Source organism: Chlorocebus sabaeus, chromosome 6 (genome assembly GCF_047675955.1).
Source record: "Chlorocebus sabaeus isolate Y175 chromosome 6, mChlSab1.0.hap1, whole genome shotgun sequence".
In the NCBI taxonomy this organism is placed as follows: domain Eukaryota; kingdom Metazoa; phylum Chordata; class Mammalia; order Primates; family Cercopithecidae; genus Chlorocebus; species Chlorocebus sabaeus.
The window spans coordinates 18,082,386-18,108,239 of record NC_132909.1 but is presented as its reverse complement, the minus strand read 5'-3'; the positions used below and the strand labels follow the sequence as shown (position 1 = coordinate 18,108,239).

Here is a 25,854-nt window from a genome sequence, read left to right as displayed (position 1 = left end):
GGCTATTTTTGAACCACTGCAAAAGCATTTCAGCAGACTCGTATTTACTATAACGATTTCACAGCAGATAGTTGTATAGCACCTTGGGGAAGGGGTACCTTTTCCCAATTTGCACAAAGGCACTGCTATCAAGGCTAGCAATACCCTGACGTAGGGAGAGAGGATGGAAAGGGAAGCTAGAAGGGGATGGAGGGATACAGGTTAAAGGATGAGGATGAGAGATGAAGGGAGGACAAGGAAGGATGAGGAGTTGGAGGATGGGGAGAGGGCTTTGAGAAAGAGGTGGGGCATTGAGCCCAAGAGTGAAGGCTTAACAGCTGGGGGTGAGGCTCTACCCTGATGCCACTTCTGGACCCCCTAGGTGCTAATGGACATAGGGCTAAGGCAAGAGGTGACCCTGGAGCTGCAGGGGGACGGGTCTGTGTCCAATCTGACAGTGTGTGTGGCAGCCTACACTGCTGCTGGGGATGGACCCTGGAGCCTCCCAGTACCCCTGGAGGCCTGGCGCCCAGGTAAGTCCAAAGCCATGCCCAATCTGCTTTAACCCTATTTCTCCCTGACAGCCCTGACTTACTCCCTGTACCTTTCAGAGTTACCGCAACCTAGGCCCTGTTCCTACCCCGAGCCTTACCGAGAACCGCCCTCACTCCCTTACCCATGCCATGGCCTCACTCCTTTACCCGTGCCACACCCTCACTCCCTTACCTGTGCCACGCCAGTCTTGTCCTCTCTGAGCACGTCTCCTCTGTCCTTTCTTCTCACAGGGCAAGCACAGCCAGTCCACCAGCTGGGTAAGGGCTTCCACACCCCGTCTCCTCCCTCCCTCCCCTCAACACCTAGTGGGGGTGCTGTCACCATACATACTCATTGCACATCCCTTTCATGTTTCTCGAACTCATCACTCTAACCTACTTCTTGAGTTTGTGTGGTCCTTGATGGAGGTGCCTATAATGGCCTAGCATAGAACATTGTAGGTATTCAGGGAATGATAGGTAGGTGGGTGGATGGATGAACAAATGGATGGATGGATATATGGAGGGTGGATGGGTGGGTGGGTCAATGGATGAATAGAGGGTGGATAGGTGGGTGAACAGATAAATGACTGGATGGTGAGTGGATAAATGGATGGGTAGATGGATGGGTGGATGGATGGATGGATATATAGAGGGTGGATGGGTGGGTGGGTCAATGGATTAATAGATGGGGTGGATAGGTGGATGAATAAAAGATGACTGGGTGGTGAGTGGATCCATGAATGGGTAGATGGGTGGATGGATGGATGGTTGGATAAATGGATGGATGGACAGATGGATGGATTTGTGAGTGGATGAATGGATGAAGGGATGGGTAGAAAGGTGGATGGATGGAGGAATGAGGTATCCTCCTCACATCCATCCCTCTCAAATATTTCTCTGACAATTCTCAAACATTCCTCCTACACTCATTGTCTCCTCTGGGCACTATTACAGCCCACTCTTGTAACTCAACCCACTAGCCTTCAATACTCCTCACATCCCTTCCTACATTTCTTCACATACCCTTTCCAAGCTCATTCCACCCTCCTTTCACATACATCCCATTATAATCCATTCCTCCCACATGAATCCCAAGGCCCATTGCACAACCACACTTCTCATTCACAAACTCTGCACACCTTGTATGCACTTACCATACCTTCCACATTGCAAACACTGAAAAACATTGTCCACAACTTTCCCACACCCGATTCTCCTTGCATGCTTACCCCACACTCCATAGACATCATTCCCTCACCCTTCACTAATCCCAACCCATCTCACTCTCTGCACACTCACCCTGAACCCCTTGCACACTCAGCACATAACGATCTTTATTTCTTACACACTCCATTCCACCCCTGCCCTTTTTATACCCCCTTTCTGTGCACCCCATACTCCTCATCTGCCCTTCTCACATCTTTTGCATGCTCACTGCACACTTCTGTCACACTGCAATTACATCCTTAAAGTTCCTTGCTCACTCCTTGTATCTAAGACTTCATGAATACTCTTCCCACTTCACACACCCCCAACTTTTCCAGCAGCCATTCAACCCTGTATATGCTTATCATACCCCTTTGGATATTTATCTCACCCTCATTCCTTGCTTTATGGAAACCCCTGTGGCCGGGTGCAGTGGCTCATGCCTGTAATCTCAGCACTTTGGGAGGCCTGAGACAGGTGGATCACCTGAGGTCAGGAGTTCAAGACCAGCCTGGCCAGCATGGCGAAAACCCATCTCTACTAAAAATACAAAAATTAGCTGGGCGTGGTGGTGCGAGCCTGTAATCCCAGCTACTCGGGAGGCTGAGGCACAAGAATTGCTTGAACCTGGGAGGCGGAGGTTACAGTGAGCCAAGATCATGCCACTGTACTCCAGCTTGGGCAATAGAGCAAGACTCTGTCTCAAATAAAAAAAAAAAAAAAGAAAGAAAAGAAAAAAAAGTTAGCCAAGTGGCACAGACCTGCAGTCCCAGCTACTCAGGAGACATGGTGAAATCCTGTCTCTACCAAAAAAATAATACAAAAATTAGCCGGGCATGGTGGTGCACACCTGTAATCCCAGCTACTTGGAAGCTGAGGCAGGAGATTCGCTTGAAACTGGGAGGCAGAGGTTGCAATGAGCTGAGATCGGGCCACTGCACTCCAGCCTGGGTGAAAGAATGAGACCCTGTCTCAGAAAAAAAAAAAAAAAAAAAAAAAAACAGAAAAAAAAAAGAGAGAAAGAAAATCCTTTTGTAGTCATTGCATTCTCCTCAAAAGATATTCCTTAGTCCTTCATTCACCAGTCTCGCCCTCCGTGCACACGCTTCATGCACCGTCCTACACTGCAAGGATCTCCTTCCCTACTCACCTGTTTATCTACACTCTAGTCCACCCTCCTTGCACAATCATCTCATTTCTCACACTAACCTATGCTACTTGAGACTTCTCCACACCCATCTCATGTTCATCTAGCCCTCCTGGCACACTCATAACCCGTTCCACACATCTCTCTCTCCCATTCCACACTCAATGCACACTCCTCAAATATCCATTCCACTCTTCTGTTTTTTGGATCTTGGTGGGGTAATATGTGGTAGCTTAAAGTAAGGAAAACTACAAACGCCCAAACAGGGACTTGAACCCTGGACCACCAGATTAAAAGTCTGATGCTCTACCAACTGAGCTATGCTGGCACTCTCTCTCTTTTTATTTTTTTTATTTTTTTTTTTTTGAGATACAGTCTCGCTCTGTCACCCAGGCGGAGTGCAGTGGCACGATCTCGGCTCACTGCAACCTCTGCCTCCCAGATTCAAGCGATTCTCCTGCCTCAGTTTCTGAGTAGCTGGGATTACAGGTGTGCACCAGCACCCCAGCTAATTTTTGTATATATATATATATATATATATATATATATATCTTTTAAGTAGAGACAGGGTTTCACCATGTCTGCCAGGCTGGTCTTGAACTCCTCGCCTCAAGTAACCCGCCCGCTTTGGCCTCCCAAAGTGTTGGGATAACAGGCGTGAGCCACTGCACCTGGCCTCCATCCCACTCTCAACTCACCCATCCTACAACTTTCACACACTCCTGCCTTAACATGCACTTGTATCACATCCATTGCATACCCTGTCCAGCCCAGCCTATTCAGATATGTGAATGCATCCATCACACACCTCATCAAGTATGTGCACATCTTTACTGAGGCCTTCTGCCTCCCTCCAACATCACCCCTTTGGGTCCCAGAGAGCTGGATCCAAGGCCTCATCCATGACCTGTTCCTCGTACCCCCGATAGTGAAGGAAACTTCAGCTCCTGCCTTCTCGTGGCCCTGGTGGTATATACTGCTAGGAGCAGTCGTGGCCGCTGCCTGTGTCCTCATCTTGGCTCTCTTCCTTGTCCACCGGCGAAAGAAGGAGACCCGTTATGGGTAAGTTGGAACCACATGGGGAGGCTGTGTGGCCTGGGATGGAGAGGCTGGAGGCAGGGAGGCCAGTGAGGAGGCTGGTGCAGGAGGAGTGATGACCAAGAATTGGAATGAGGGCAAGGGAAGCCAGGCGTGGTGGCTCACGCCTGTAATCCCAGCACTTTGGGAGGCTGAAGCGGGTGGATCACTTGAGGTCAGGAGTTTGAGACCAGCCTGGCCAACATGGCGAATCCTGTCTCTACTAAAAAATACAAAAATTAGCAGGACGTGGTGGCACACGCCTGTGGTCCCAGCTACTTGGGAGGCTGAGGCACAGAAATCACTTGAACCCAGGAGATGGAGGCTACAGTGAGCTGAGATCGCACCACTGCACTCCAGCCTGGGTGACAGAGTGAGACCCTGTTTCAAAAAAAAGAATGAGCGCAAGGGGGTGTGTGGAGTGAACGGAAGGCAGAAGGTAACTGTCCAAGACATGCTCAGCAAATGCTAGCAGAGAGGGCAGGCAGGGCTTGAGGCTGAGATGGTACTTGCTCAACTGCTGGTTGGGGAGGGGTTCCACATGGTTTTTCCTTGCCCTCACCTACTCCCCCGCCCCCCCCAGAGAAGTGTTCGAGCCAACAGTGGAAAGAGGTGAACTGGTAGTCAGGTACCGCGTGCGCAAGTCCTACAGTCGCCGGACCACTGAAGCTACCTGTAAGTGAACCCTGTGCCCCACTGCCCTGGCCTGGAGCTAAAGGCTATAGATAATCTGACCGCTGGGCTTCTATAGATGTGTCAGCCAAACGTTTCTGAAGGCCTTGGGATACTAGCATGTCAGAATCACAGCCCCTAGAAATAACAGATTTGTGGAACCACAAAGAACTTTCAAGGAATAGAATCTTAGACACAGTAAATCTTAGAAACACCAAGGCTAGGTGTGGTGGCTCATGCCTGTAATCCTAGCACTTTGGGGGGCCAAGGTGGGAGGATCACTTGAGCCCAGGAGTTCGAGACCAGCCTGGGCAGCATGGCGAAACCCTGTTTCTACCAAAAAAAAAAAAAATTAGCCAGGTATGGTGGCATTCCCCTATAGTCCCAGATACTCGGGAGGCTGAGGTAGGAGGATCACCTGAGCCCAGGGAGGTCGAGGCTGCAGTAAGCCATGATCACACCACTGCACTCCAGCCTGGGTGACAGAGCAAGACCCTGTCTCAAGAAAGAAAAAAAATAAATAAATGAAAGAAAAGAAACACCAAACCTCAGAGCCACTGGATCTTAGAAGATGCGATGATGATGATAATGATGAAGATAATGACAATCACGAAGAAATGACGATGATGAAATAATGTTGAGATTAGATGGTGATGATGTGATAATAATCACAGGCAACCCTAGCACTACCTACGTGGCAGGCTCCATTCTAAGCATTCTACATGTACCATTTAACCCTCAGAGCAACCCAAGGACACGGGTTTCTTTTTTCTTTTTTTTTTTAGACAAAGTCTCGCTCTGTCACCCAGGCTGGAGCACAGTGACACAATCTCAATCTCAGCTCACTGCAACCTCCACCTCCCGGGTTCAAGCAATTCTCATGCCTCAGCCTCCCGAGTAGCTGGGATTACAGGCGCATGGCACCACGCCTGGCTAATTTTTGCATTTTTAGTAAAGAGGGGGTTTTACTAACCCCGTCTTTGTCGGCCAGGCTGTTCTTGGAATTCCTGGTCTCAAGTGATCAACCTGCCTTGGCCTCCCAAAGTGCTGGGAGAATAGGCGTGAGCCACCGCGCCTGACTGGAGGTGGGTTTCTTATCACCTTCACTTCACAGATGAGGCAGCTTTGGAGCAGAGTGATTAAGTCACTTGCCCAAGGCCACACAGCTTGTAAATTGGATAGCTGGAATTTGAACCCAGGCACTTTTGCTCTGAAGTGTATACTTTTTTTTTTTTAGACAGAATCTTGTTCTGTCACCTAAGCTGAAGTGCAGTGGCACGATCTCGGCTCACTGCAACCTCTGCCTCCTGGATTCAAGTGACTCTCCTGTCTCAGCCTCCCGAGTAGCTGGGACTATAGGCACACGCCAAAACGCCTGGCTAATTTTTGTACTTTTAGTAGAGACAGGGTTTCACCATATTTGCCAGGCTGGTCTTGAACTCCTGACCCCATGATCCACCCACCTCGGCCTCCCAAAGTGCTGGGATTACAGGCATGAGCCACCATGCCCAGCCTGAAGTCTATACTCTTCACTGCCACACTCTACTACCTCTTGGAATTATAGATTGGTAGAGAGATAGAATCGATCTTGGCCTGAAAAGTTATATGCATATACTCTACACCCTTATATTTTTGAAATAATAAAATCTTAGAACTATAGACTCTCCATTAGAAGACTGGAAAGTCATGGAAGGTCTCAGCTAAGGAGGGGATCTCAGAGGCCCAGTCAAATCTCTTCTTTCAGCTAGGCGCAGTGGCTCACGCCTGTAATTCCAACACTTTGGTAGGTCTAGGCAGGCAGACACTTGAGGTCAGGAGTTCGAGACCAGCCTGGCCAGCATGGCAAGACCCTGTCTCTACTAAAAATACAAAAATTAGCCAGATGTGGTGGTGCACATCTGTAATCCCAGCTACTCGGGAGGCTGAGGCAGGAGAATCACTTGAATCCAGAAGGTGGAGGTTGCAGTGAGCCGAGATGGTGCCACTGCACTCCAGCGTGGGCGATAGAGAGAGACTCTGTCTCAGGAAAAAAAAAAAAGAATCTCAGGCTAGGTGCGGTGGCTCATGCCTGTAATCCCAGCACTTTGGGAGGCCGAGGCGGACAGATCACGAGGTCAGGAGTTCAAGATCAGCCTGACCAACATGGTGAAACCCCATCAAAAATTAGCCAGGTGTGGTGGTGCACGTCTGTAGTCCCGGCTGCTTGGGAGGCCGAGGCAGGAGAATTGCTTGAACCTGGGAGGCAGAGGTTGCAGTGAGCCGAGATCGGGCCACCGCACTCCAGCCTGGGTGATAGAGCAAGACTTTGTCTCAAAAAAAAAAAAGGAGCTCATTTTTCAGTTAGGGAAACAGAAATTCAGAAAGAAAATGGAAGAGCTAGGTCTCTTCCTAGCACACAACGAGAAAGCCGCCAGGGCCCCAGGGGGATGTTTGGAAAGGGCTGGGAAAGACATTTATTTAAGAAGAGAAGGAAGAAGCAACGATGTTCCGGTGATTTAACTGAGTAACATACAGCAGCCATTCTCAGGGTGTGAGCCTGATCCCCTGTGGTCCCCGAGACTTTTGCAGGGGGACCATAAGGTCAAATCTATTTTCATACTATTACCAAGACATTATTTGCTCTTCTGCTTTCTCATTCTCTCACGAGCATTCAGTGCAGTTTTCCAGAGGCTCCCTGATGTGGGATGATGTCATCCATCACTCTGACAGCTGATGGACCTTGTATATTCTTGTTTTAAAAATCTATCAGGCTGGGCGCGGTGGCACACGCCTGTAATCCCACCGCTTTGGGAGGCCAAGGCGGGCAGATTGCTTGAGGTCAGGAGTTTGAGACCAGCCTGGACAACATGGTGAAACCCCATTTCTACTAAAATACAAAAATTAGCTGGGTGTGGTGGTGCATGCCTGTAATCCTAGCTACTCGGGAGGCTGAGGAAAGAGAATCGCTTGAACCTGGGAGGCGGAGGTTGCAGTGAGCCGAGATCGCACCACTGCACTCTAGCTTGGAGAACAAGAGTGAGACTCTCTCTCAAAAAAAAAAAAAAAAAAAAAAAAATTAAATAAGCCTCATAGGTTTTCTTTTGAGGCCCAGGAGTTTGAAACCAGCGTGGGCAACATGGCAAAACCCCACCTCTACATTTAAAAAAAAAAAACACAAAAATTTGCCGGGTGTGGTGGCGCACGCCTGTAATCCCAGCTGCTCGGGAGGGTGAGGCAGGAGAATCACTTGAACCCAGGAGGCGGAGGTTGCAGTGAGCTGAGATTGTGCCACTGTACTCTAGCCTAGGCGACAGAGTGAGACTCTGTTTCCAAAAAAAATTTTTCTTTTTTTTAGAGATGGGGTCTGGCTATGTTGCCCATGCTGATCTCCAACTCCTGGCCTCAAGTGGTCCTCCTTCCTTGGCCTCCCAAATTGCTGGGATTACAAGCATGAACCACTGTGCCCAGCTAGTTTTATTTTTGAATACAGAAATATTGATACATCAGGGTGCCCACTGGAGCAAGAGTGTGGCCAGGCTTTACGCCTTTAGTTCCCTTTGAGAGAAGGTTCAGGGGGTCAGGAGGAGGAGCTGGGGTGGAAGTGGCGGGTGCTGAGGGCAGTAGTTAATTTTGAATCAGTGCAGAAGTATATCAGTGTTTCAATAATGGGTCTATCCCTACTGGTGGGTGAATGTCACCTGAATGTCAGCCCTGCCCCATGGCTCTGTCCACCCCAACCTTGCATGCAGTGAACAGCCTGGGCATCAGTGAAGAGCTGAAGGAGAAGCTGCGGGATGTGATGGTGGACCGGCACAAGGTGGCCCTGGGGAAGACTCTGGGAGAAGGTGAGTCCCCTGCAGCATACACACATCCTTCTGAACTTCTGAGATCCTGCACTTCCACACTCCCACCCCACTATAGGAAATACAGTCCCCACGGGCCGTCTGAGGTCAGTGTCTCCCTCTGGCCCCCCACAGGAGAGTTTGGAGCCGTGATGGAAGGCCAGCTCAACCAGGACGACTCCATCCTCAAGGTGGCTGTGAAGACGATGAAGAGTGAGTTATATGCACATGTGTGGGACCCCCAGCCCCTTCCCTATGCTCCTGAGAAAGAAGAGAGTAGAAAAGTTAACAGCAAGTTAGCCACAGCCTAGAACTTCTGGTGTTTCCAGATAGGCAATGGAGCCCCTGCCAGGTACTTCAACAGAAGGAATTGAATACGGGGAGATTAGTATAAAGGTAGGAAATGGGCTGAAGGAACATCTGGGGGCAGGGAGGGAAACCAGAGATGAGCAGCAACAGGAAGTCACTTCCACCCCTAGGCCTGAAGGACAGAGGGAGCAAGTGGTGTTACCAGAATCCACAGCTAGGGACACCAGGCAGGAGCTGGTATCACAAAGTTGGAGGTTGCTCTGTGGGAGCTAAAAACCCAGAAGAACACTTTGGGAGGCCGAGGCAGCAGATTGCTTGAGTCCAGGAGTTTGAGACCAACCTGGGCAATATGGTGAAACCACATCTCTATGAAAAAAATAATAATAACAATAACAAAAAATTAGCTGGGTATGGTGGCACATGCCTGTAGTCACAGCTACTTGGGAGGCTGAGGTGGGAGAATCACTTGAGTCTGGGAGGCAGAGGTTGCAGTAAGCTATGATCATGCCACTGCACTCCAATCTGGGTGACAGAGTGAGACTTTGTTTTAAAAAAATAAAACACACATGGCTGGGTGTGGTGGCTCAAGTCTGTAATCTCAGCACTTTGGGAGGCTGAGGCAGGTGGATCATCTGAGGTCAGGAGTTCGTGGCTGGCCTGATCTACATAGTGAAACTCCGCCTCTACTAAAAATACAAAAATTAGCCAGGCGTGGTGGCACACACCTGTAATCCCAGCTACTCGGGAGGCTGAGGCAGGAGAATCGCTTGAACCCTGGAGACGGAGCTTACAGTGAGCCGAGATTGCGCCACTGCACTCCAGCCTGGGCGACAGAGCAAGACTCCGTCTGAAAAAAAAAAAAAATTGACACACACACATGCACACACGGGAGACACAACCACCACCAAGGGAATACCAGAAGCAGAGAGATGGTGAAATACCCTGACTTCTCCCTTCCTCCCCGCTACCTGCCAGTCTCCCATCAGGGCCTGCCTCCCATTGGCAAATCCCAAGAGGAAACCACCAGGAAAGGGAGCCAGGGAAATGTAGTTTTCAGGGGCTGGCCCGCTGTGATACATAGTGGAGCAGGAGAAGCTCTAGAATGAGGAATACCTGGCTGAATCATTTACCAGCCATGCGATCTCAGGCAAATGACTTTCCCTCTCTGAGTCTCCCACCTGTCATCTGGAAAAAAGGACCCTAATGTCCCCACCTTCCAAAGCTGTGAGGCAAAGCACTTCATGCTGAGGGTGGCAAGTAGGACATGCTTGTTAATGTGGACTAGGACTATAGTATTTACATCATCAGAGAGGGCAGGAGCCATTTCAGGGTTACATAGCAGAGGAAGTCCAGGGCTAAGTTCTTCACACACAGGGAAGGAGAAGCATAGGGGGTTCAGATTGGGGCTGGGGGTGAGTAGAGAATGATCCTTTCGGAACTACAGGGCTTAAAAGCTTGGGCTATGAAGTCATTACCCACTCATTCATTATTGAGCACCTCCTGTGTACCAGGTTATTTTTGTTTGTTTGTTTGTTTTGCTTTGTTTTGTTTTGAGAAGGAGTCTCACTCTGCTGTCCAGGCTGGAGTGCAGTGGCGTGATCTCGGCTCACTGCAACCTCCCCCTCCTGAGTTCAAGCGATTCTTCTTCCTCAGCCTCCCAAGTAGTTGGATTACAGGCACACGCCACCACGCCTAGCTAATTTTTGTATTTTTAGTAAAGACGGGGTTTCACTGTGTCGGCCAGGCTGGTCTCGAACTCCTGACCTCAGGTGATCTGCCTGCCTTGGCCTCCCAAAGTGCTGGGATTACAGCCGTGAGCCACTGCACCCAGCCTCAGGTTTACGTTTTTTGTTTTTTCGTTTTTGTTTTTTGAGACAGAGTCTCACTCTGTCACCAGGCCGGAGTGCAGTGGCATGATCTCGGCTCACTGCAACCTCCGCCTCCCGGGTTCACGCCATTCGCCTGCCTCAGCCTCCCAAGTAGCTGGGACTACAGGTGTACGCCACCACGCCCAGCTAATTTTTGTATTTTTAGTAGAGACGGGGTTTCACCATATTGGCCAGGATGGTCTCGATCTCTTGACCTCGTGATCCACCCACCTCAGCCTTCTAAAGTGTTGGGGTTACAGGTATGAGCTACCACACTTGGCCTACGTTTTTTGTTTTTTGAGACAGAGTCTTACTCGTTGCTCCGGCTGGAGTGCTGTGGCAGGATCACAGCTCACTGTAGTCTCAACCTCTGAGGCTCAAGCGATCCTTCCCACACAACCTCTCACTGGTTATAGTCTTGGCCTGGGTCTGAATCCCAGCGGTGCAACCTTGGGCAAGTCATTTTGCCTCTGTGAGCCACAGTGTTCTGAACTGTTAAATGGGATGATACTTGTATGGGTCCCCAGGGCAGGTAGGGAAGTACTAGGAAGCAGCCTGGGTGGTTGTGAACAAGTGGACCCTGGAGCCAGACTGCCCGGGTTTGAGATCTGCCTCTTCCACCTCCAAGCCGTGTGTTCGTTCCCTTAGGCAGACTCTGTAACCTTTTTGTGTCTTGCTTTCTTCATCTTTAAAGTAGAGATAGGCCAGGCACAGTGGTTCATGCCTGTAATCGCAGTGCTTTGGGAGGCCGAGATGGAAGGATCACTTGAGGTTAGGAGTTTGAGACCAGCCTGGACAACATAGCAAGACTCCCTCTCTTAAAAAATTGGCCGGGCATGGTGGCTAACACCTGAAATCCTAGCACTTTGGGAGGCCAAGGTAGGCAGATCACTTGAAGTGGGGAGTTTGAGACCAGCCTGACCAACATGGTAAAACCCCATCTCTACTAAAAATACAAAAATTAGCCAGGCGTGGTGGTGCATGCCTGTAATCCCAGCTACTTGGGAGGCTGAGGCATGAGAATCTCTTGAACTGGGGAGGCAGAGGTTGCAGTGAGCCAAGATTGCGCCACTGCACTCAAGCCTGGGGGACAAGGGCGAAACTCCATACCAAAAAAAAAAATATATATATATATAAAAAATATATATATGTATGTATAAATATGTATTATATATGTATGTATAAATATGTATTATATAGGTGTGTATAAATATATATATTATATATGTATGTATAAAATATATATATATGTATGTATGTATGTATATCCGGGATGGTGGTGCGTGCCTGTGGTCCCAGCTACTCAGGAAGGCAAGCCTAGGAGTTTGAACCCACAGTGAGCTGTGATTGCTGTGATCACATCCATCCTGGGTGACAGCACAAGACCCTGTCTCAAAAACAAAAAACAAAACAATAAAATGGGAATGATAATAGTAGCACCTGAGAAGATTAAATGAGTAAATATATACAAAGTTGGCCAATCGCAGTGGCTCACTCCTGTAATCCCAGCACTTTGGGAGGCCGAGGCGGGCGGATCACGAGGTCAGGAGATTGAGACTATCCTGGCTAACACGGTGAAACTCCGTCTCTACTAAAAATACAAAAAATTAGCCAGGGGTGGTGGCATGCACCTGTAGTCCCAGCTACTCAGGAGGCTGAGGCAGGAGAATTGCTTGAATCCGAGAGGCGGAGTTTGCAGTGAGCTGAGATCGAACCACTGCACTCCAGCCTGGGCGACAGAGTGAGACTCCATCTCAAAAACAAAACAAAACAAACAAACAAAAAAACCCACTCTCTCTCTCTCTATATATATATACACACACACATAAAGTGCTGAGTACGGCACCTGGTACTTACTAATCATGTGTGATGAAGATGAGTGATCATGATGATCATGATGATGATGATGATGGAGAGGAGGTGGAGGGAGAGTCCTCCCTCTCCTCCCCTCCACCACACCCACCTTTCTCTCTCCCTCAAGTTGCCATCTGCACAAGGTCAGAGCTGGAGGATTTCCTGAGTGAAGCAGTCTGCATGAAGGAATTCGACCATCCCAATGTCATGAGGCTCATCGGTGAGAGAGGAGCAGATTCAAGGGGTCTACAGGCCCCATGGGGGCCATAGCAGAGGGAAGACCCCTTCTTCTGGCCATGGGAAGATCAAACTTCCAGGCTTCCTGCTCCCCGCTCCTTCAGGGTCAGCAAGCTTCCCCCTCCTACTCTCCCTCAGCTTGGAATGTGACCTCTGACCAGTCCCAGAAATAGCTGAGGTCCCCAGGAGGGCTCCGGAAACGTCCCTGGGAACTCTGCTGGAAACGGCTTCTCTGCAGCTCGGTCCTTGCCACCGCCACTACCCCCTAGACAATATGGTGGCCAGATTGGATGGGGAGTGAGAAGGCGACGCTGGAGGCTGGCTGGGAGGGGGGCTTGGCTTCCCCTTCTGCCCAGTAGGAGTGACAGGGCTATCTGGGGGGCTCAGGTGTCTGTTTCCAGGGTTCTGAACGAGAGAGCTTTCCAGCACCTGTGGTCATCTTACCTTTCATGAAGCATGGAGACCTACACAGCTTCCTCCTCTATTCCCGGCTTGGGGACCAGCCAGTGGTAAGGGGCATTTAGTCATCCAGTCTACAAATATTAACTGAGTATCTATCAGGTACCCAGGGCTGCTCAGACCCTGGGAAGACCATGGTGACCAGGAGCTTACTCTCCTGGAGCATGTCTTCCAGCAGGGGAGGGGCAGACAATAAACAAGCTAGTAAATACCTGAGCGAGATGATTTAAGTGTTCCAGTGCTAGGAAGGAAATACACTAGGATGGATGATAAGGAGGCCAGGCAGTGAATTTGGGTGGACGTGGAAGATCTTGCTGAGGAGGCGACTGTGAAGGAGTTGGGGCTGGGGGGATGTCTGGAGATCGGGGCTGGGGGGATGTCTGGAGATCTGGGCAGGAAGCAATCCCAACAGAGCGCACAGCATAGGCAAAGGCTCGGAGGTGGGAATGATCATTGTTTGTCTGAAGACCAGAGGGGAGTCTGGGGAGTGTCAGTCAAGGGCAAGAACATAGGCGATCAAGTCCGAAGGGAAGGCTGGAGCAAGTTTATAGGACCTTGCAGGCCATGGAGAGGGGTTGGGTTGAATTGTCAGGGCCATGGGAAACCAATTCGGGCAGAGCTAGGCATGCACAAAGGGATAGAGGGAGGAGGGATCACATCAGGGACTCTGTTGACCTCTCCTCCCACCTGACTTGGCTCCCCAGTACCTGCCCACTCAGATGCTAGTGAAGTTCATGGCGGATATCGCCAGTGGCATGGAATATCTGAGTACCAAGAGATTCATACACCGGGACCTGGCGGCCAGGAACTGCATGTGAGTGCCTTTCAGGGACACCCCCACGCTGCTCCCACACTCCCTGAGGGAGCTCCCTCCCTCCTTTTTAGGATGGAAGCGGGGCTACATACCCACGAAAGGCAGGTCAGAACTCAGGACCAGGAAAGTCAGTAAGGTGGTCTAGGAAGGCTTCCTGGAGGAGGTGGGTCCTGAACTGAGATCTGGAAGGAACATTTGGATGCGGAGAGGGAAGAGACCAGAAGGTGGGCTCAGTGCACAGCATGAGGTGAGCAAAGGGGCTGAGGTGACCAATGGGGGTGGGGACATGTGAGCCCCATCTCTGTCCCGCCCCATGCTGGGTGTCTTGCCTGGGGCTGCCCTTTGGAAGCGGCCACACTGTATAAAGAAACCAAACTCCCCACCAATGGACAAGCAGAAAACATGCCAGACAGGGCGCGGTGGCTCAAGCCTATAATCCCAGCACTTTGGGAGTCCGAAGCGGGTGGATCACTTCAGGCCAGGAGTTCGAGACCAGCCTTGGCAAAACCCCCTCTCTACTAAAAATACAAAATTCAGCCGGGTGTGGTGGTGTGTGCCTGTAATCCCAACACTAGAATTGCTTGAACCCGGGAGGCAGAGGTTGCAATGAGCCAAGACCACATCACTGCACTCCAGCCTGGGTGACAGAACGAGACTCTGTCTCAAAAAAAAAGAAAGAAAGAAAAAAGAAAATAGTAACCTGTAATCCCAGCCATTCCCAAGGCTGAAGTGGAAGGATTGCTTGAGCCTTGAGACCAGCCTGGGTAACAACAGTTAGACACCATCTAAAAAAAAAAAAAGAAAAGAAAAAAAGAACAATAAATCCCCCAAAAGCCATAATAGAGGGTAAGGGGAGGGTAGAGGGTGGAGGGAATGGAACCACAGAGTTAGAATATTAGTCTCGGCCAGGTGCCGAGCCAGGTGCTCACACCTATAATCCCAGCCCTTTGGGAGGCTGAGGCAGGAGGATCACTTGTACCCAGGAGTTCAAGACTAGCCTGGGCAACATAGTGAACCCTGCCTCTACAAAAAATAAATTATCTGGGCATGGTGGTGTACGCCTGTGGTCCCAGCTACTTGGGAGGCTGAGGTGGGAGGATTGCTTGAGCCCAGGAGGTTGAGGCTGAAGTGAGCCATGATGCTATTACTTCATTACTGCCTGGGCAACAGAGCAAGACTCCATCTCCAAAAAAATTGGTGTGTATTTTCCATACACTAAAATATACACATTGTATATGTGCAAGCTCAGCTCGATGAATTTTTATGGGTATAGACCCATGTAACCACTAGATCAAGGTAAAGAATATTTCTTAGCCCCAGCAGGCTCCTTCATGCCTCTTCCTCTTCCCAATCACTACCGCCAAGTGGTGCCCACTATCCTGACTGCTCAGTGCTAGTTTCGCCTGTTCTGAAAAGTCATACAAATGGGATCATGCAGTTTGTACTGCTTTGTGTCTGGCTTCTATGGCTCAGCATGATGTTTTTGAGATGAATCTGTGTAGGAGTAGTTTGCTCTTTTTCTTTGCTGTGTGGTATGGTATTCCATCGTATGAACGTCCTGTCCCATGGATTTTCTTTTTCTTTCCTCTTTTCTTTTCTTTCTTTCTTTCTTTCCCTTTCCTTCCTTCCTTCCTTTCTTTTCTTTCTCCTTCCTTCCTTCCTTCCTTCCTTCCTTCCTTCCTTCCTTCCTTCCTTCCTTCCTTCCTTCCTTCCTTCCTTCCTTCCTTCCTCCCTCCCTCCCTCTCTTTCTTTCCCTTTCTTTCTTTTCTTTTTTGTTTTGACAGTGTTACTCTGTCCTTTAGCGTGGGGTGCAGTGGCATGATCATAGCTCACTGTAGCCTCCAACTACTGGTTCAAGCTATCTTTCTGCCTCAGCCTCCTAAGTAGCTGGGACTACAGACATGTGCCACCATGTCCAGCTAATTTTTAAATTTTTTTGTAGAGACAGGGTCTTGTTTTGTTTTCCAGGCTGGTCTTGAACTCCTAGCCTCAAGTAATCCTCCCACCTTGGCCTCCCAAGGTGCTGAAATTACAGACTTGAGCCACTGTGCCTGGCCATTTTTTTTTTTTTTTTTTTTTGAGACAGAGTCTCGCTTGCTCTGTTGCCTAGGCTGGAGTGCAGTGGCACGATCTCAGTTCACTGCAACTTCCACCTACTGGGTTCAACTGATTCTCTTGCTTCAGCCTCCCAAGTAGCTGGGATTTCAGGTGTGCACCACCACACCTGGCTAATTTTTGTACTTTTAGTAGAGACAACAGTTTCACCATGTTGGCCAGGCTGGTCTCGAACTCCTGACCTCAAGTGGTCCACCTGCCTTGGCCTCCCAAAGTGCTGGGATTACAGGCTTGAGCCACCGTGCCCAGCCATGTTCTGTTTTTTAATCTGGGTGCTGGTTACATGGGTGTGTGTGTGAAAATTCAGTGAGCTGCTCACTTACGACTTGTGCACATTTCCGTATGTACAGTATACTTCAAGAAAAAAAAAAAAGTTTTTTCATCAAGGAATCAAACCCAAGGAAGGACCTTAGAATCTAGCAAAGAGCCAAAGTTGGGAAGGCCTGAGGAAGCCCTTTGTCCCATCCTCATTTGACAGAGTGAACAAGAAGTAAAGCAGTTCCCTTCTGGAATGGGGTGAAGATTTGGGAGACATATCCCCACCCTGCAGCCAGGACAGTGAGGGGAGGAGGTGCAGATGTGTCTGAGAGCCGGGGCAGGCTTCCTGGTGGAGGTGACTGATGCCCTGACCCTGTTCCTTTCCCCAATCCAAACAGGCTGAATGAGAACATGTCCGTGTGTGTGGCGGACTTCGGGCTCTCCAAGAAGATCTACAATGGGGACTACTACCGCCAGGGACGTATCGCCAAGATGCCAGTCAAGTGGATTGCCATTGAGAGTCTAGCTGACCGTGTCTACACGAGCAAGAGTGATGTGGTACGTGCATCTCCACCAAGAGTGGGGAGCCATGGGAGGGCATGGCCTGACCATCACACACTATGCCTGGGCGGCTGTGGCTGCAAAGGTCACAGGGACATGTGGGCTTCCCTTTGCAGGGGCTTGTCTACATGGGCTAGGCATGTCTTGGAGTATGGTGGGCATCTCTGAACAGTGGTGTATACATGCCCAGGATAAATACAGGCCCACGTGTGCATGGTAGCAGTGCAGACAGTTTAGAAGAAGCTGCAGTGATTATGTGTGCATGTGCACACACTCGTAGAATGTGGACAGCCAGGGTGTGCAGAGTGGCACATGAGCTCATGTGTCCATGAAGTGTGTATATGCGTGTGATGGTGAGCATGTGTATGCATCCACAAAAGTTACTTATTCATGTGTATACCTGTGTCAAATACTTTACATATATATATTTTTTTTCTTTTCTTTTCTTTTTTTTTTCTTTTTTTGACATGGAGTCTCATGCTGTCACCCAGGCTGGAGTGCGGTGGCATGATGATCTCGGCTCCCTGCAACCTCTGCCTCCCGGGTTGAAGCGATTATCCTGCCATAGTCTCCCGAGTAGCTAGGATTACAGGCGCCCACCACCACGCCTGGCTAATTTTTGAATTTTTAGTAGAGATGGGGTTTCACTATATTGGCCAGGCTGGTCTCAAACTCCTGACCTCAGGCGGTCCACCCACCTCAGCCTCCCAAAGTGCTGGGATTACAGGCGTGAGCCACTGCACCCAGCTAAAGTATTATGTTTCTGTGAATACTTGTGACGCTCCCAGAAGATGGTTGTGAACATGCGTACATAAGTGTGGGTGTACCCATGAACCTGGGTATTGGGGCGGGTGATTCTCTGCAGGAGAGACCTCTAATTCCCTCCTCTCTCCCTCTCACAGTGGTCCTTCGGGGTGACAATGTGGGAGATTGCCACAAGAGGCCAAACCCCATATCCAGGCGTGGAGAACAGCGAGATTTATGACTATCTGCGCCAGGGAAATCGCCTGAAGCAGCCTGCGGACTGTCTGGATGGACTGTGAGGACCCTTAGGTTTCCCCCAACCCAGAATTCCTTCCAAACCCCTGACTACCCCCACATGGCCCTCACAGGTCTAGTACTCTCTATAACCCGGACAGAATCCGTGAGAATGCTGAATGACCCACTTGCCCCTCACCAATGCTCTGAGTAGGGCCACCACTGGCCAGTGGGGTGCAAGTCAGCCAAAGGCACCCTTTCCTCCTTTGTCTGTGTCTGGAATGTGGGCTGAATCAGTCCCCTGGCTCCCCACCCCCAAGCCAGGTATCCTTGCGTAGTGAAGAACAGCACAGTCTTAACCTGGCGGCCCTGCCGTTGGAACATGCACTCCCAGAGACTTCTCATTCCAGACTCCTGAGCACACCATGCTTCCCCCACCTGCTCCTCAACACCCAGACTCTCTGCAAAACCCTCCAGTTTGTTTTATTGACCTTCTCCAGACTCAGGTCTCCTCTGAGATGTTTGCAGGATCCTTTAGGGAATGCTTATCAAACTCTGCAATATTAGCGCATGCGGAGAAGGCCGTGACATTTAGCCAGCACTTTGAGGGTAAAGAGAGGAGGCTGGTTGGGTCAGGAGGAGACAGCCTGGGGCTTTAGACTCCTCAGTCCACCTTGGGTACTCCAAGAGCTGAGAGGAGTAAAAATAACAGTTAATTTTTTTTTTTTTTTTTTTGAGACAGAGTCTCGCTCTGTTGCCCAGGCTGGAGTGCAGTGGCCGGATCTCAGCTCACTACAAGCTCTGCCACCCAGATTCACGCCATTCTCCTGCCTCAGCCTCCCGAGTAGCTGGGACTACAGGCGCCCGCCACCTCGCCTGGCTAGTTTTTTGTATTTTTTACTACAGATGGGGTTTCACTGTGTTAGCCAGGATGGTCTCGATCTCCTGACCTCGTGATCCGCCCGTCTCGGCCTCCCAAAGTGCTGGGATTACAGGCTTGAGCCACCGTGCCTGGCCAACAGTTAATATTTTTATAGAACTGACTAGAAGGCACTGTTTTAGGTGCCTGGCATGTGTTAGATCATTTGGTCCTTACCACAGCCATATGGTGTAGAGAGGTATCATTACGATTCCCATTTTGCAGATGAGAAAACCCAGTCCTACAGGGAGGGTAATTTATTTTTATTTATTTATTCGAGTCTCGCTCTGTCGCCCAGGCTGGGGTGCAATGGCTTGATCTTGGCTCACTGCAACCTCCCAGGTTCAAGCGATTCTCTTGCCTCAGCCTCCCAAGTAGCTGGGACTACAGGCACATGCCACCACGCCCAGCTAATTTTTTTTTTTTTTTTTTTTTTTTTTTGTATTTTTAGTGGCGATGGGATTTCACTGCATTAGCCAGGATTGTCTTGATATCCTTACGTCATCATCCACCCACCCCAGCCTCCCAGAGTGCTGGGATTACAGGCGTGAGTCACTGTGCCCAGTCTGGGAGGGCGATTTATTTGTCAAAGGTTGCACAGCTGGTGTGTTTATTATCTATATCCCCACATCGAGTAGTTTAAAACAACAAACATTTATTATCTCCCATGGTTTCTGAAAGTTGGATATTGGGAACAGCTTATCAGAGTGATTTTGGTTCAGGATCTCTAATGAAGTTACAAAGATATCATTGGGGGCTGCAGTCATCTGAAGCTTAGGACTGGAAGATTGCTTTCAAGGTGGCTTACTCACATGGCTGTGGCAGGAGGCTTCAGTTCCTTGCCAGGTGGACCCCTTTGTGGCACTGCTTGATCTTACTCACAACACGGCAAGACAAAGTGTGAGGAAGCTGCACGCCTTTTATGACCTAGTCTCAGAAGTCACACAAGCCATTGCTTCTGCCAAATCAGAAGCAAGTCACTAAGTCCTGCCCATGCTCAAGAGGAGACGATTTATTCTCCATCTTTTGCGGGGAGGAGGGTCAAAGAATGTATGGATCTATTTTAAACCAGCACAGCTTGTAAGAGGCATAGCCAGGCTTTGATGCAAGTCTGCTCTGGGGAGCTGGGAAAGTCTGTTCTAGCAAACCCTCATCAGAATACTACTCCATACCCAGACAGGTTTCCCAAGACCCTTCCCAGCTCCTGAGACTCCCAGGACCCAACTCAGAAACTCTTGGGAATTCCCAAATCCCCAGAGATGGCTTCAAACTGCTGAGGCTCCCTCCAGTCCCCTAAAATGCCCCCAGTCCCCTGAGTGTCCTAAAATGTCCCCAGGCTCCCAGAATGCCCCCCTTCTGAGTCCCTGCTCAATCTCCCAACCCTCGTTTTGCTGCCCTAGGTATGCCTTGATGTCACGGTGCTGGGAGCTAAATCCCCAGGACCGGCCAAGTTTTACAGAGCTGCGGGAAGATTTGGAGAACACACTGAAGGCCTTGCCTCCTGCCCAGGAGCCTGACGAAATCCTCTATGTCAACATGGATGAGGGTGGAGGTTATCCTGAACCTCCTGGAGCTGCTGGAGGAGCTGACCCCCCAACCCAGCCAGACCCTAAGGATTCCTGTAGCTGCCTCACTTCGGCTGAGGTCCATCCTGCTGGACGCTATGTCCTCTGCCCTTCCACAGCCCCTAGCCCCGCTCAGCCTGCTGATAGGGGTTCCCCAGCAGCCCCAGGGCAGGAGGATGGCGCCTGAGACAACCCTCCACCTGCGACTCCCTCTCAGGATCCAAGCTAGGCACTGCCACTGGGGGAAACTCCACCTCCCCACTTTCCCACCCCAGGCCTTATCCCTACCTGAAGCCCTATCTTCCTACCTATCCCACCTCCATCCCAGACAGGTCCCTCCCCTTCTCTGTACAGTAGCATCACCTTGAAAGCAGTAGCATCACCATCTGTAAAAGGAAGGGGTTGGATTGCAATATGTGAAGTCCTCCCAGGTATTAACATTCCAAGACTCTAGAGTCTAAGGTTTAAAGAGTCTAGATTCAAAGGTTCTAGGTTTCAAAGATGCTATGAGTCTTTGGTTCTAAGGACCTGAAATTCCAAAGTCTCTAATTCCATTAAAATGCTAAGGTTTTAAGGCCTACTATTTTTTTCTTTTTCTTTTTTTTTGAGATAGAGTCTCGCTCTGTCGCCCAGGCTGGAGTGCAGTGGTGCAATCTTGCCTCACTGCAAACTCCACCTACCAAGTTCAAATGATTTTCCTGCCTCAGCCTCCCAAGTAGCCAGGATTACAGGCACCCGCCACCACACCTGGCTCATTTTTGTATTTTTAGTAGAGACAGGGTTTCACCATGCTGGCCAGGCTGGTCTAAAACTCCTGACCTCAAGTGATCCACCCACCTCGGCCTCCCAAAGTGCTGGGATTATAGGCATGAGCCACTGCACTCAACCTTAAGACCTACTATTCTAAGGCTTTGAGATTCTGTGGTTTTAGATTTTCTGGTTCTAATATTTTTGATAAGGCCTCAAGGTTTTAGGTTTTAAAGCTCTAAGATTCTGATTTTAGGATCTAAGGCTCTATGATTCTAGATTTTTATTTTTCTAGGGTTCAGAGTCCTTAGAATGTAAGATTCTAGATTCTAAAGATTCTTTAATTCTAGACATGGAGGTTCTAAGGCCTAGTGTTCTAAAATATGATGTTTTAAGGCTCTGAGAGTCTAGATACTCTGGCTGTAAGACTCTAGACCATAAGCCTTCAAAATTTTATCTTCTCAAGTTCTAAGATTCTAATGATGATCAATTATAGTTTCTGAGGCTTTATGATAACAGATTCTCTTGTATAAGATCTTACATCCTAAGGGTCAAAAGCTCTAGAATCTGTAATTCAAAAGTTTTAAGAGTCTAAAGATGGAGTTTCTAAGGTCCAATGTTCTAAGATGTGATATTCTCAGACTTACTCTAAGATCTTAGATTCTCTGTGTCTAAGATTCTAGATCAGATGCTCCAAGATTCTAGACGATTAAATAAGATTCTAATGGTTTGTTCTGTTTCAAGGCACTTTAGATTCCATTGGTCCAAGATTCTGGATCCTAAGTATCTAAGTTATAAGACTCTCACACTCAGTTGTGACTAACTAGACACCAAGTTCTAATCATTTCTAATGTTGGACACCTTTAGGTTCTTTGCTGCATTCTGCCTCTCTAGGACCATGGTTAAGCATCCAAGAATCCACATTTCTAAAATCTTATAGTTCTAAGCACTGTAGTTCTAAGGCTCAAATGTTCTAAGTTTCTAAGAGTCTAAAGGTCCACAGGTCTAGACTATTAAGTGCAATTCCAAGGTTCTAACCCTATACTGTAGTATTCTTTGGGATGCCCCTCTCCTTTTTAGCCATCATTGCTTCCTCCTCCCCTCTTGTGGGGGTGTGCCCCCTTCAAGCCTGTGCAATGCATTAGGGATGCCTCCTTTCCCGCAGGGGATGGATGATCTCCCACCTTCCGGGTTATGTTGCCCCCCTGAGCCAATCCCTCATCTTCTGAGTATACAGTGTGGACTCTGGTGCCTTCAGAGGGGCTCAGGTCACATAAAACTTTGTATATCAATGAGCTTCTGTCTCCTCTTGTCTCCTTTTAGCTGTGATGTGGCCCCATTCCCTGGCAATTCACTTTCCCCCATCAGAAAAAAGAAGGCTTGGTGGGGTCTTGGAATTCTCTCCTCACTAAAGAGGGTTGAGATGAACATACAGATAGACAAAAAGACACACAAGCAAAGAGACGTAGGCTCTCAGAAACGCCCAGTGAGGAACTGGCATACGGATCCAGCATCACAGACATACACACACCTGTCCCCAGGCAAAGTAACAGACACATGAATTAATGGACACACCCGGGAGGACCTGGTCACAAATACAAAGACTGAAATTCAGATGCATAGAGTAACACAGACACACAGAATTACACAGACACAAACATATTTACAAACATGCTCAGGCAGATACCTGCCACGAATAGGAAGAGACACAGACCCAGAGTCAAGTGACACAAATACTCAAGAGACGTGGGATTACAACAGGTACTCCCAGCCCCGAACGTTCAGACTGACATAGAAACACAGGCACAGAACACCTTCGACCATCACGGACCCACAAGGGGCCTCCAGCCAAGACCAACCCACCGTGTCTGGCATGCACTCGCGAGCAGGCGTTCGCGGGTGTGGCCGGCAGCAAATGGCGAAACCCTTGGCAGCGCCCGGACGCCCTCCAGTGGCGACTCCTGAGAACCGGGGACAGTTCAATCCGGGCCACAAACTTTTTTAGAACAAATCATTGTGGGAAGCTGGGAGGAGAGAGAGAGGAAGTCGGACGTGGGCGAGGGGCGGGGTGTCTGGACTGGAACCTCTGGGCCCACGTGAGTGTCTGTCCCGCTGCTGAGTGGGTGCTGTGTGTCTGGGTTGCTGTAGTGTTCGCTTGTAGTGCAACTATCCTGTATTATCTTTATCATTCGATGCCGCCTGCCTCTGCGGACCTTAGTGGGCAGCTCTACACTGCAGCTCGGTACCTTACCCAAAGCAGATCAGAATTGGGGCCGGGCAGGGTAGCTCACGCCTGTAATCCCAGCACTTTGGGAGGCCGAGGCGGGCGGATCACTTGAGGTCAGGAGTTCGAGACCAGTCTGGCCGACATGGTGAAACCCCTCTCTACTAAAAATACAAAAATTAGCCGGGCGCGGTGGCGGGGACCTGTAATCCCAGCCACTCGGAAGGCTGAGGCAGGAGAATCGCTTGAACACGGGAGGCGGAGGTTGCGGTGAGCTGAGATCGAGGCCCTGCACTCCAGCCTGGGCAACAAGAGCAAGACTCCGTCCCAGAAAAAAAAAACAAAAAAAAGAACTGGATGCGTCTGATCTGACGCACGCCTGTTTGTTTACGTCTGCGGGGTGTGCCTTTGTCTAAGTAGAAATGGTGTGTGGCTTCTGCGGGCTTAACGTGTGGCTCAGGAGGCAGTGGGCGTCTGCATCATGTATCCCGATTGCGTCTTACTCGAGTTTTGTTTTCTGAGTTAGAGGCGACAGGTGGTGCAGCATTAGACACAGGGAAGCTCTGTGGCTTTTGTATTCATGAGCGCGAAGGTTAATGACGGATCCGTGGGTTTGAGCTTGTCAATACAGACGCCAGACAGCCCGATTTACGGGAACAGCCGATTAGAGGATTGCAGAGGGCGGTCGGTGAACTTCTGGAAGTCTTTCGTAAGGGGAAGGCTCTATGGTCGCGTGCAGAGCGCCCGTTCCACGTCAGGCACCGACCATAGAGCAAGGCCGCCGCGGACTACCCAAGGGAAGGGGAGGCCGTGTCCTTTACAGCTAGCCTCCCGTTGTTAGTCTAGTCTCTATAGCCAAACCTTCGGGACTCTCTAAACTCAAAATTTTGCTTTTACTAAAGGCAACTGGGTTCCTTCCAGATTACGAACTGTATATACACTTAATATCTATTTCGAATATCTCCTCCTACAGCGAAATTTGTGAGGCAGTCCTCTGAAGCACGGCCAATCTGGGGCACTTTTCCTAAAACGAGCCATCTCTAAGCTTTAGTGAGCTAAGACAATAACTGCGATTGGTGGACAGATTGTTTTGAAACCGCCCTAACGGCAAGGGGCGGGCCCCTGGTGAATTCATCTCTTTCCGGTTTCTTAAAGGCAACAGGAAGGAGGGGTTTCTGACGACCCTCCATTTGATTGGTTCTAGTGTTTTTACCGCTCGGACTCCTCAAGGGGCGGGAGATGTACACCAATCGGAATGTGTGTTACAGAGACACTTAGTTTGATGAAAGGACTACGCAGGAAAGGCCGTCGGACGCTCATTCTGAGATCTCACCGCTGATTGGTCCAAAGCGTTACTCCCTTATTTTCATTGGGGTTTACTGCAGCCGGCGCGCGAGAGTTACCCAATCAGCGCACGCTCCGCCTCCTGCCTTTTCCCGCCCTCCGCTCCGGCCTCGGCTTCGACGTAGGCCAACGCTTCCTACCCGGTAGCTCCTAGGCCTTCTCGTTGCCGTTGTTTTGAAAACCGCACTCTGATTGGCTAGGTTTCCGGGCCCGCGCCCGTTGCCCCATGCACTGACCAATTGGCACTCGTATTACATCGGACGAGGCACGGGTGAAGGGGGAGGCGGTGGCGGCGGCCATTTTGAGCCGCCGCCGCCATTGGAGTGGGCCCCCCCCCTTTCCCCCTTCGCCTCCTGACAGGAAAGGTTTAAGGGGGACAGAGCCCTGGGAGGCCGGGCCGGGCTCGGGGGCCACCCCGGGGGCCCGGGCCATGGATGTGCGCCGTCTGAAGGTGAACGAACTTCGCGAGGAGCTGCAGCGCCGCGGCCTGGACACTCGAGGCCTCAAGGCCGAGCTTGCTGAGCGGCTGCAGGCGGCGTTGGAGGCCGAGGAGCCTGACGACGAGCGGGAGCTCGAGGCCGACGACGAACCGGGGCGACCCGGGCACATCAACGAGGAGGTCGAGACCGAGGGGGGCTCCGAGCTGGAGGGGACCGCGCAGCCACCGCCGCCCGGGCTGCAGCCGCACGCGGAGCCCGGCGGCTACTCGGGGCCGGACGGACATTGTGAGAGTGCGCGGGGCGGGGGCCGGGGAGCCCGGAGCCTGGGCCGAGGAAAGGGCTGTGGGACGCGGGAGTCCAGCGCCTGAGGTCGGGGAGACGACCTGAGGATCGGGGGATCCCGCTACCCGCCGCCGAAAAGGATCTGGGGACAAGGGCCCCGGCACGACCGGAGGGTGGATCCAGACGCTCGGTGCAGGGGGGACACTGGGGGAGGGGCCTCTGGGTTTCGGAGGTGAGGGACGGGGGTGGCGGGGAGGATTCCTTACCGTAGGGATCGGAGACCGGAAACTGGTTTCTGGAGCCGAAGAGAGTCGGAAGAACAAGAGGTTTTCCATTTGGGTTGGGAGGGTCTCGAAAATGGGGATCCTGGGGTTCGGAGCTCCTTGGGCTTGGCGGCCTTGCCAGCCCAGCGTGTGGGCTGGGGGGTGGGGAGCCGTGTTTC

The 25,854-nt window shown here is 50.4% G+C and overlaps 2 protein-coding genes and 1 non-coding gene across 10 annotated transcripts in view; 2 read left to right on the top strand and 1 right to left on the bottom strand.

Moving 5' to 3' along the window:
* The window catches only part of AXL (AXL receptor tyrosine kinase), a 42,449-nt gene extending 20,032 nt beyond the window's left edge, over positions 1 to 22,417 (top strand). Inside the window, exons 9-20 of one of the 3 annotated variants that reach the window (XM_007996886.3) lie at positions 362 to 512; positions 765 to 791; positions 3,798 to 3,930; positions 4,529 to 4,620; positions 8,346 to 8,441; positions 8,574 to 8,651; positions 12,597 to 12,689; positions 13,094 to 13,215; positions 13,870 to 13,979; positions 16,751 to 16,910; positions 17,816 to 17,952; positions 20,211 to 22,417. In XM_007996886.3, the coding sequence (XP_007995077.2) occupies positions 362 to 512; positions 765 to 791; positions 3,798 to 3,930; positions 4,529 to 4,620; positions 8,346 to 8,441; positions 8,574 to 8,651; positions 12,597 to 12,689; positions 13,094 to 13,215; positions 13,870 to 13,979; positions 16,751 to 16,910; positions 17,816 to 17,952; positions 20,211 to 20,562 (1,551 nt within the window). In that variant the 3' untranslated portion in view covers positions 20,563 to 22,417. Of the gene's footprint in view, positions 1 to 361; positions 513 to 764; positions 792 to 3,746; positions 3,931 to 4,528; positions 4,621 to 8,345; positions 8,442 to 8,573; positions 8,652 to 12,596; positions 12,690 to 13,093; positions 13,216 to 13,869; positions 13,980 to 16,750; positions 16,911 to 17,815; positions 17,953 to 20,210 lie in introns of all 3 variants that reach the window. The other 2 variants (XM_007996884.3, XM_007996887.3) reach the window with 2 other exon arrangements.
* Positions 3,124 to 3,196, bottom strand: TRNAK-UUU (transfer RNA lysine (anticodon UUU)). The gene has a single exon. It is a non-coding gene; the product is annotated as a tRNA-Lys (tRNA).
* Positions 22,418 to 23,118: 701 nt separating the features above from the next.
* HNRNPUL1 (heterogeneous nuclear ribonucleoprotein U like 1) overlaps positions 23,119 to 25,854 on the top strand; it is a 47,133-nt gene continuing 44,397 nt past the window's right edge. Inside the window, exon 1 of one of the 6 annotated variants that reach the window (XM_007996892.3) lies at positions 23,119 to 23,218. Coding sequence is in view for 2 of the 6 variants with exons in the window: in XM_007996888.3 (XP_007995079.1) it covers positions 25,121 to 25,415 (295 nt within the window). In the remaining 4 variants the exon portion in view is untranslated. Of the gene's footprint in view, positions 23,219 to 24,972; positions 25,416 to 25,629; positions 25,739 to 25,854 lie in introns of those variants that run through there. The other 5 variants (XM_007996888.3, XM_007996889.3, XM_073016427.1 and 2 more) reach the window with 5 other exon arrangements.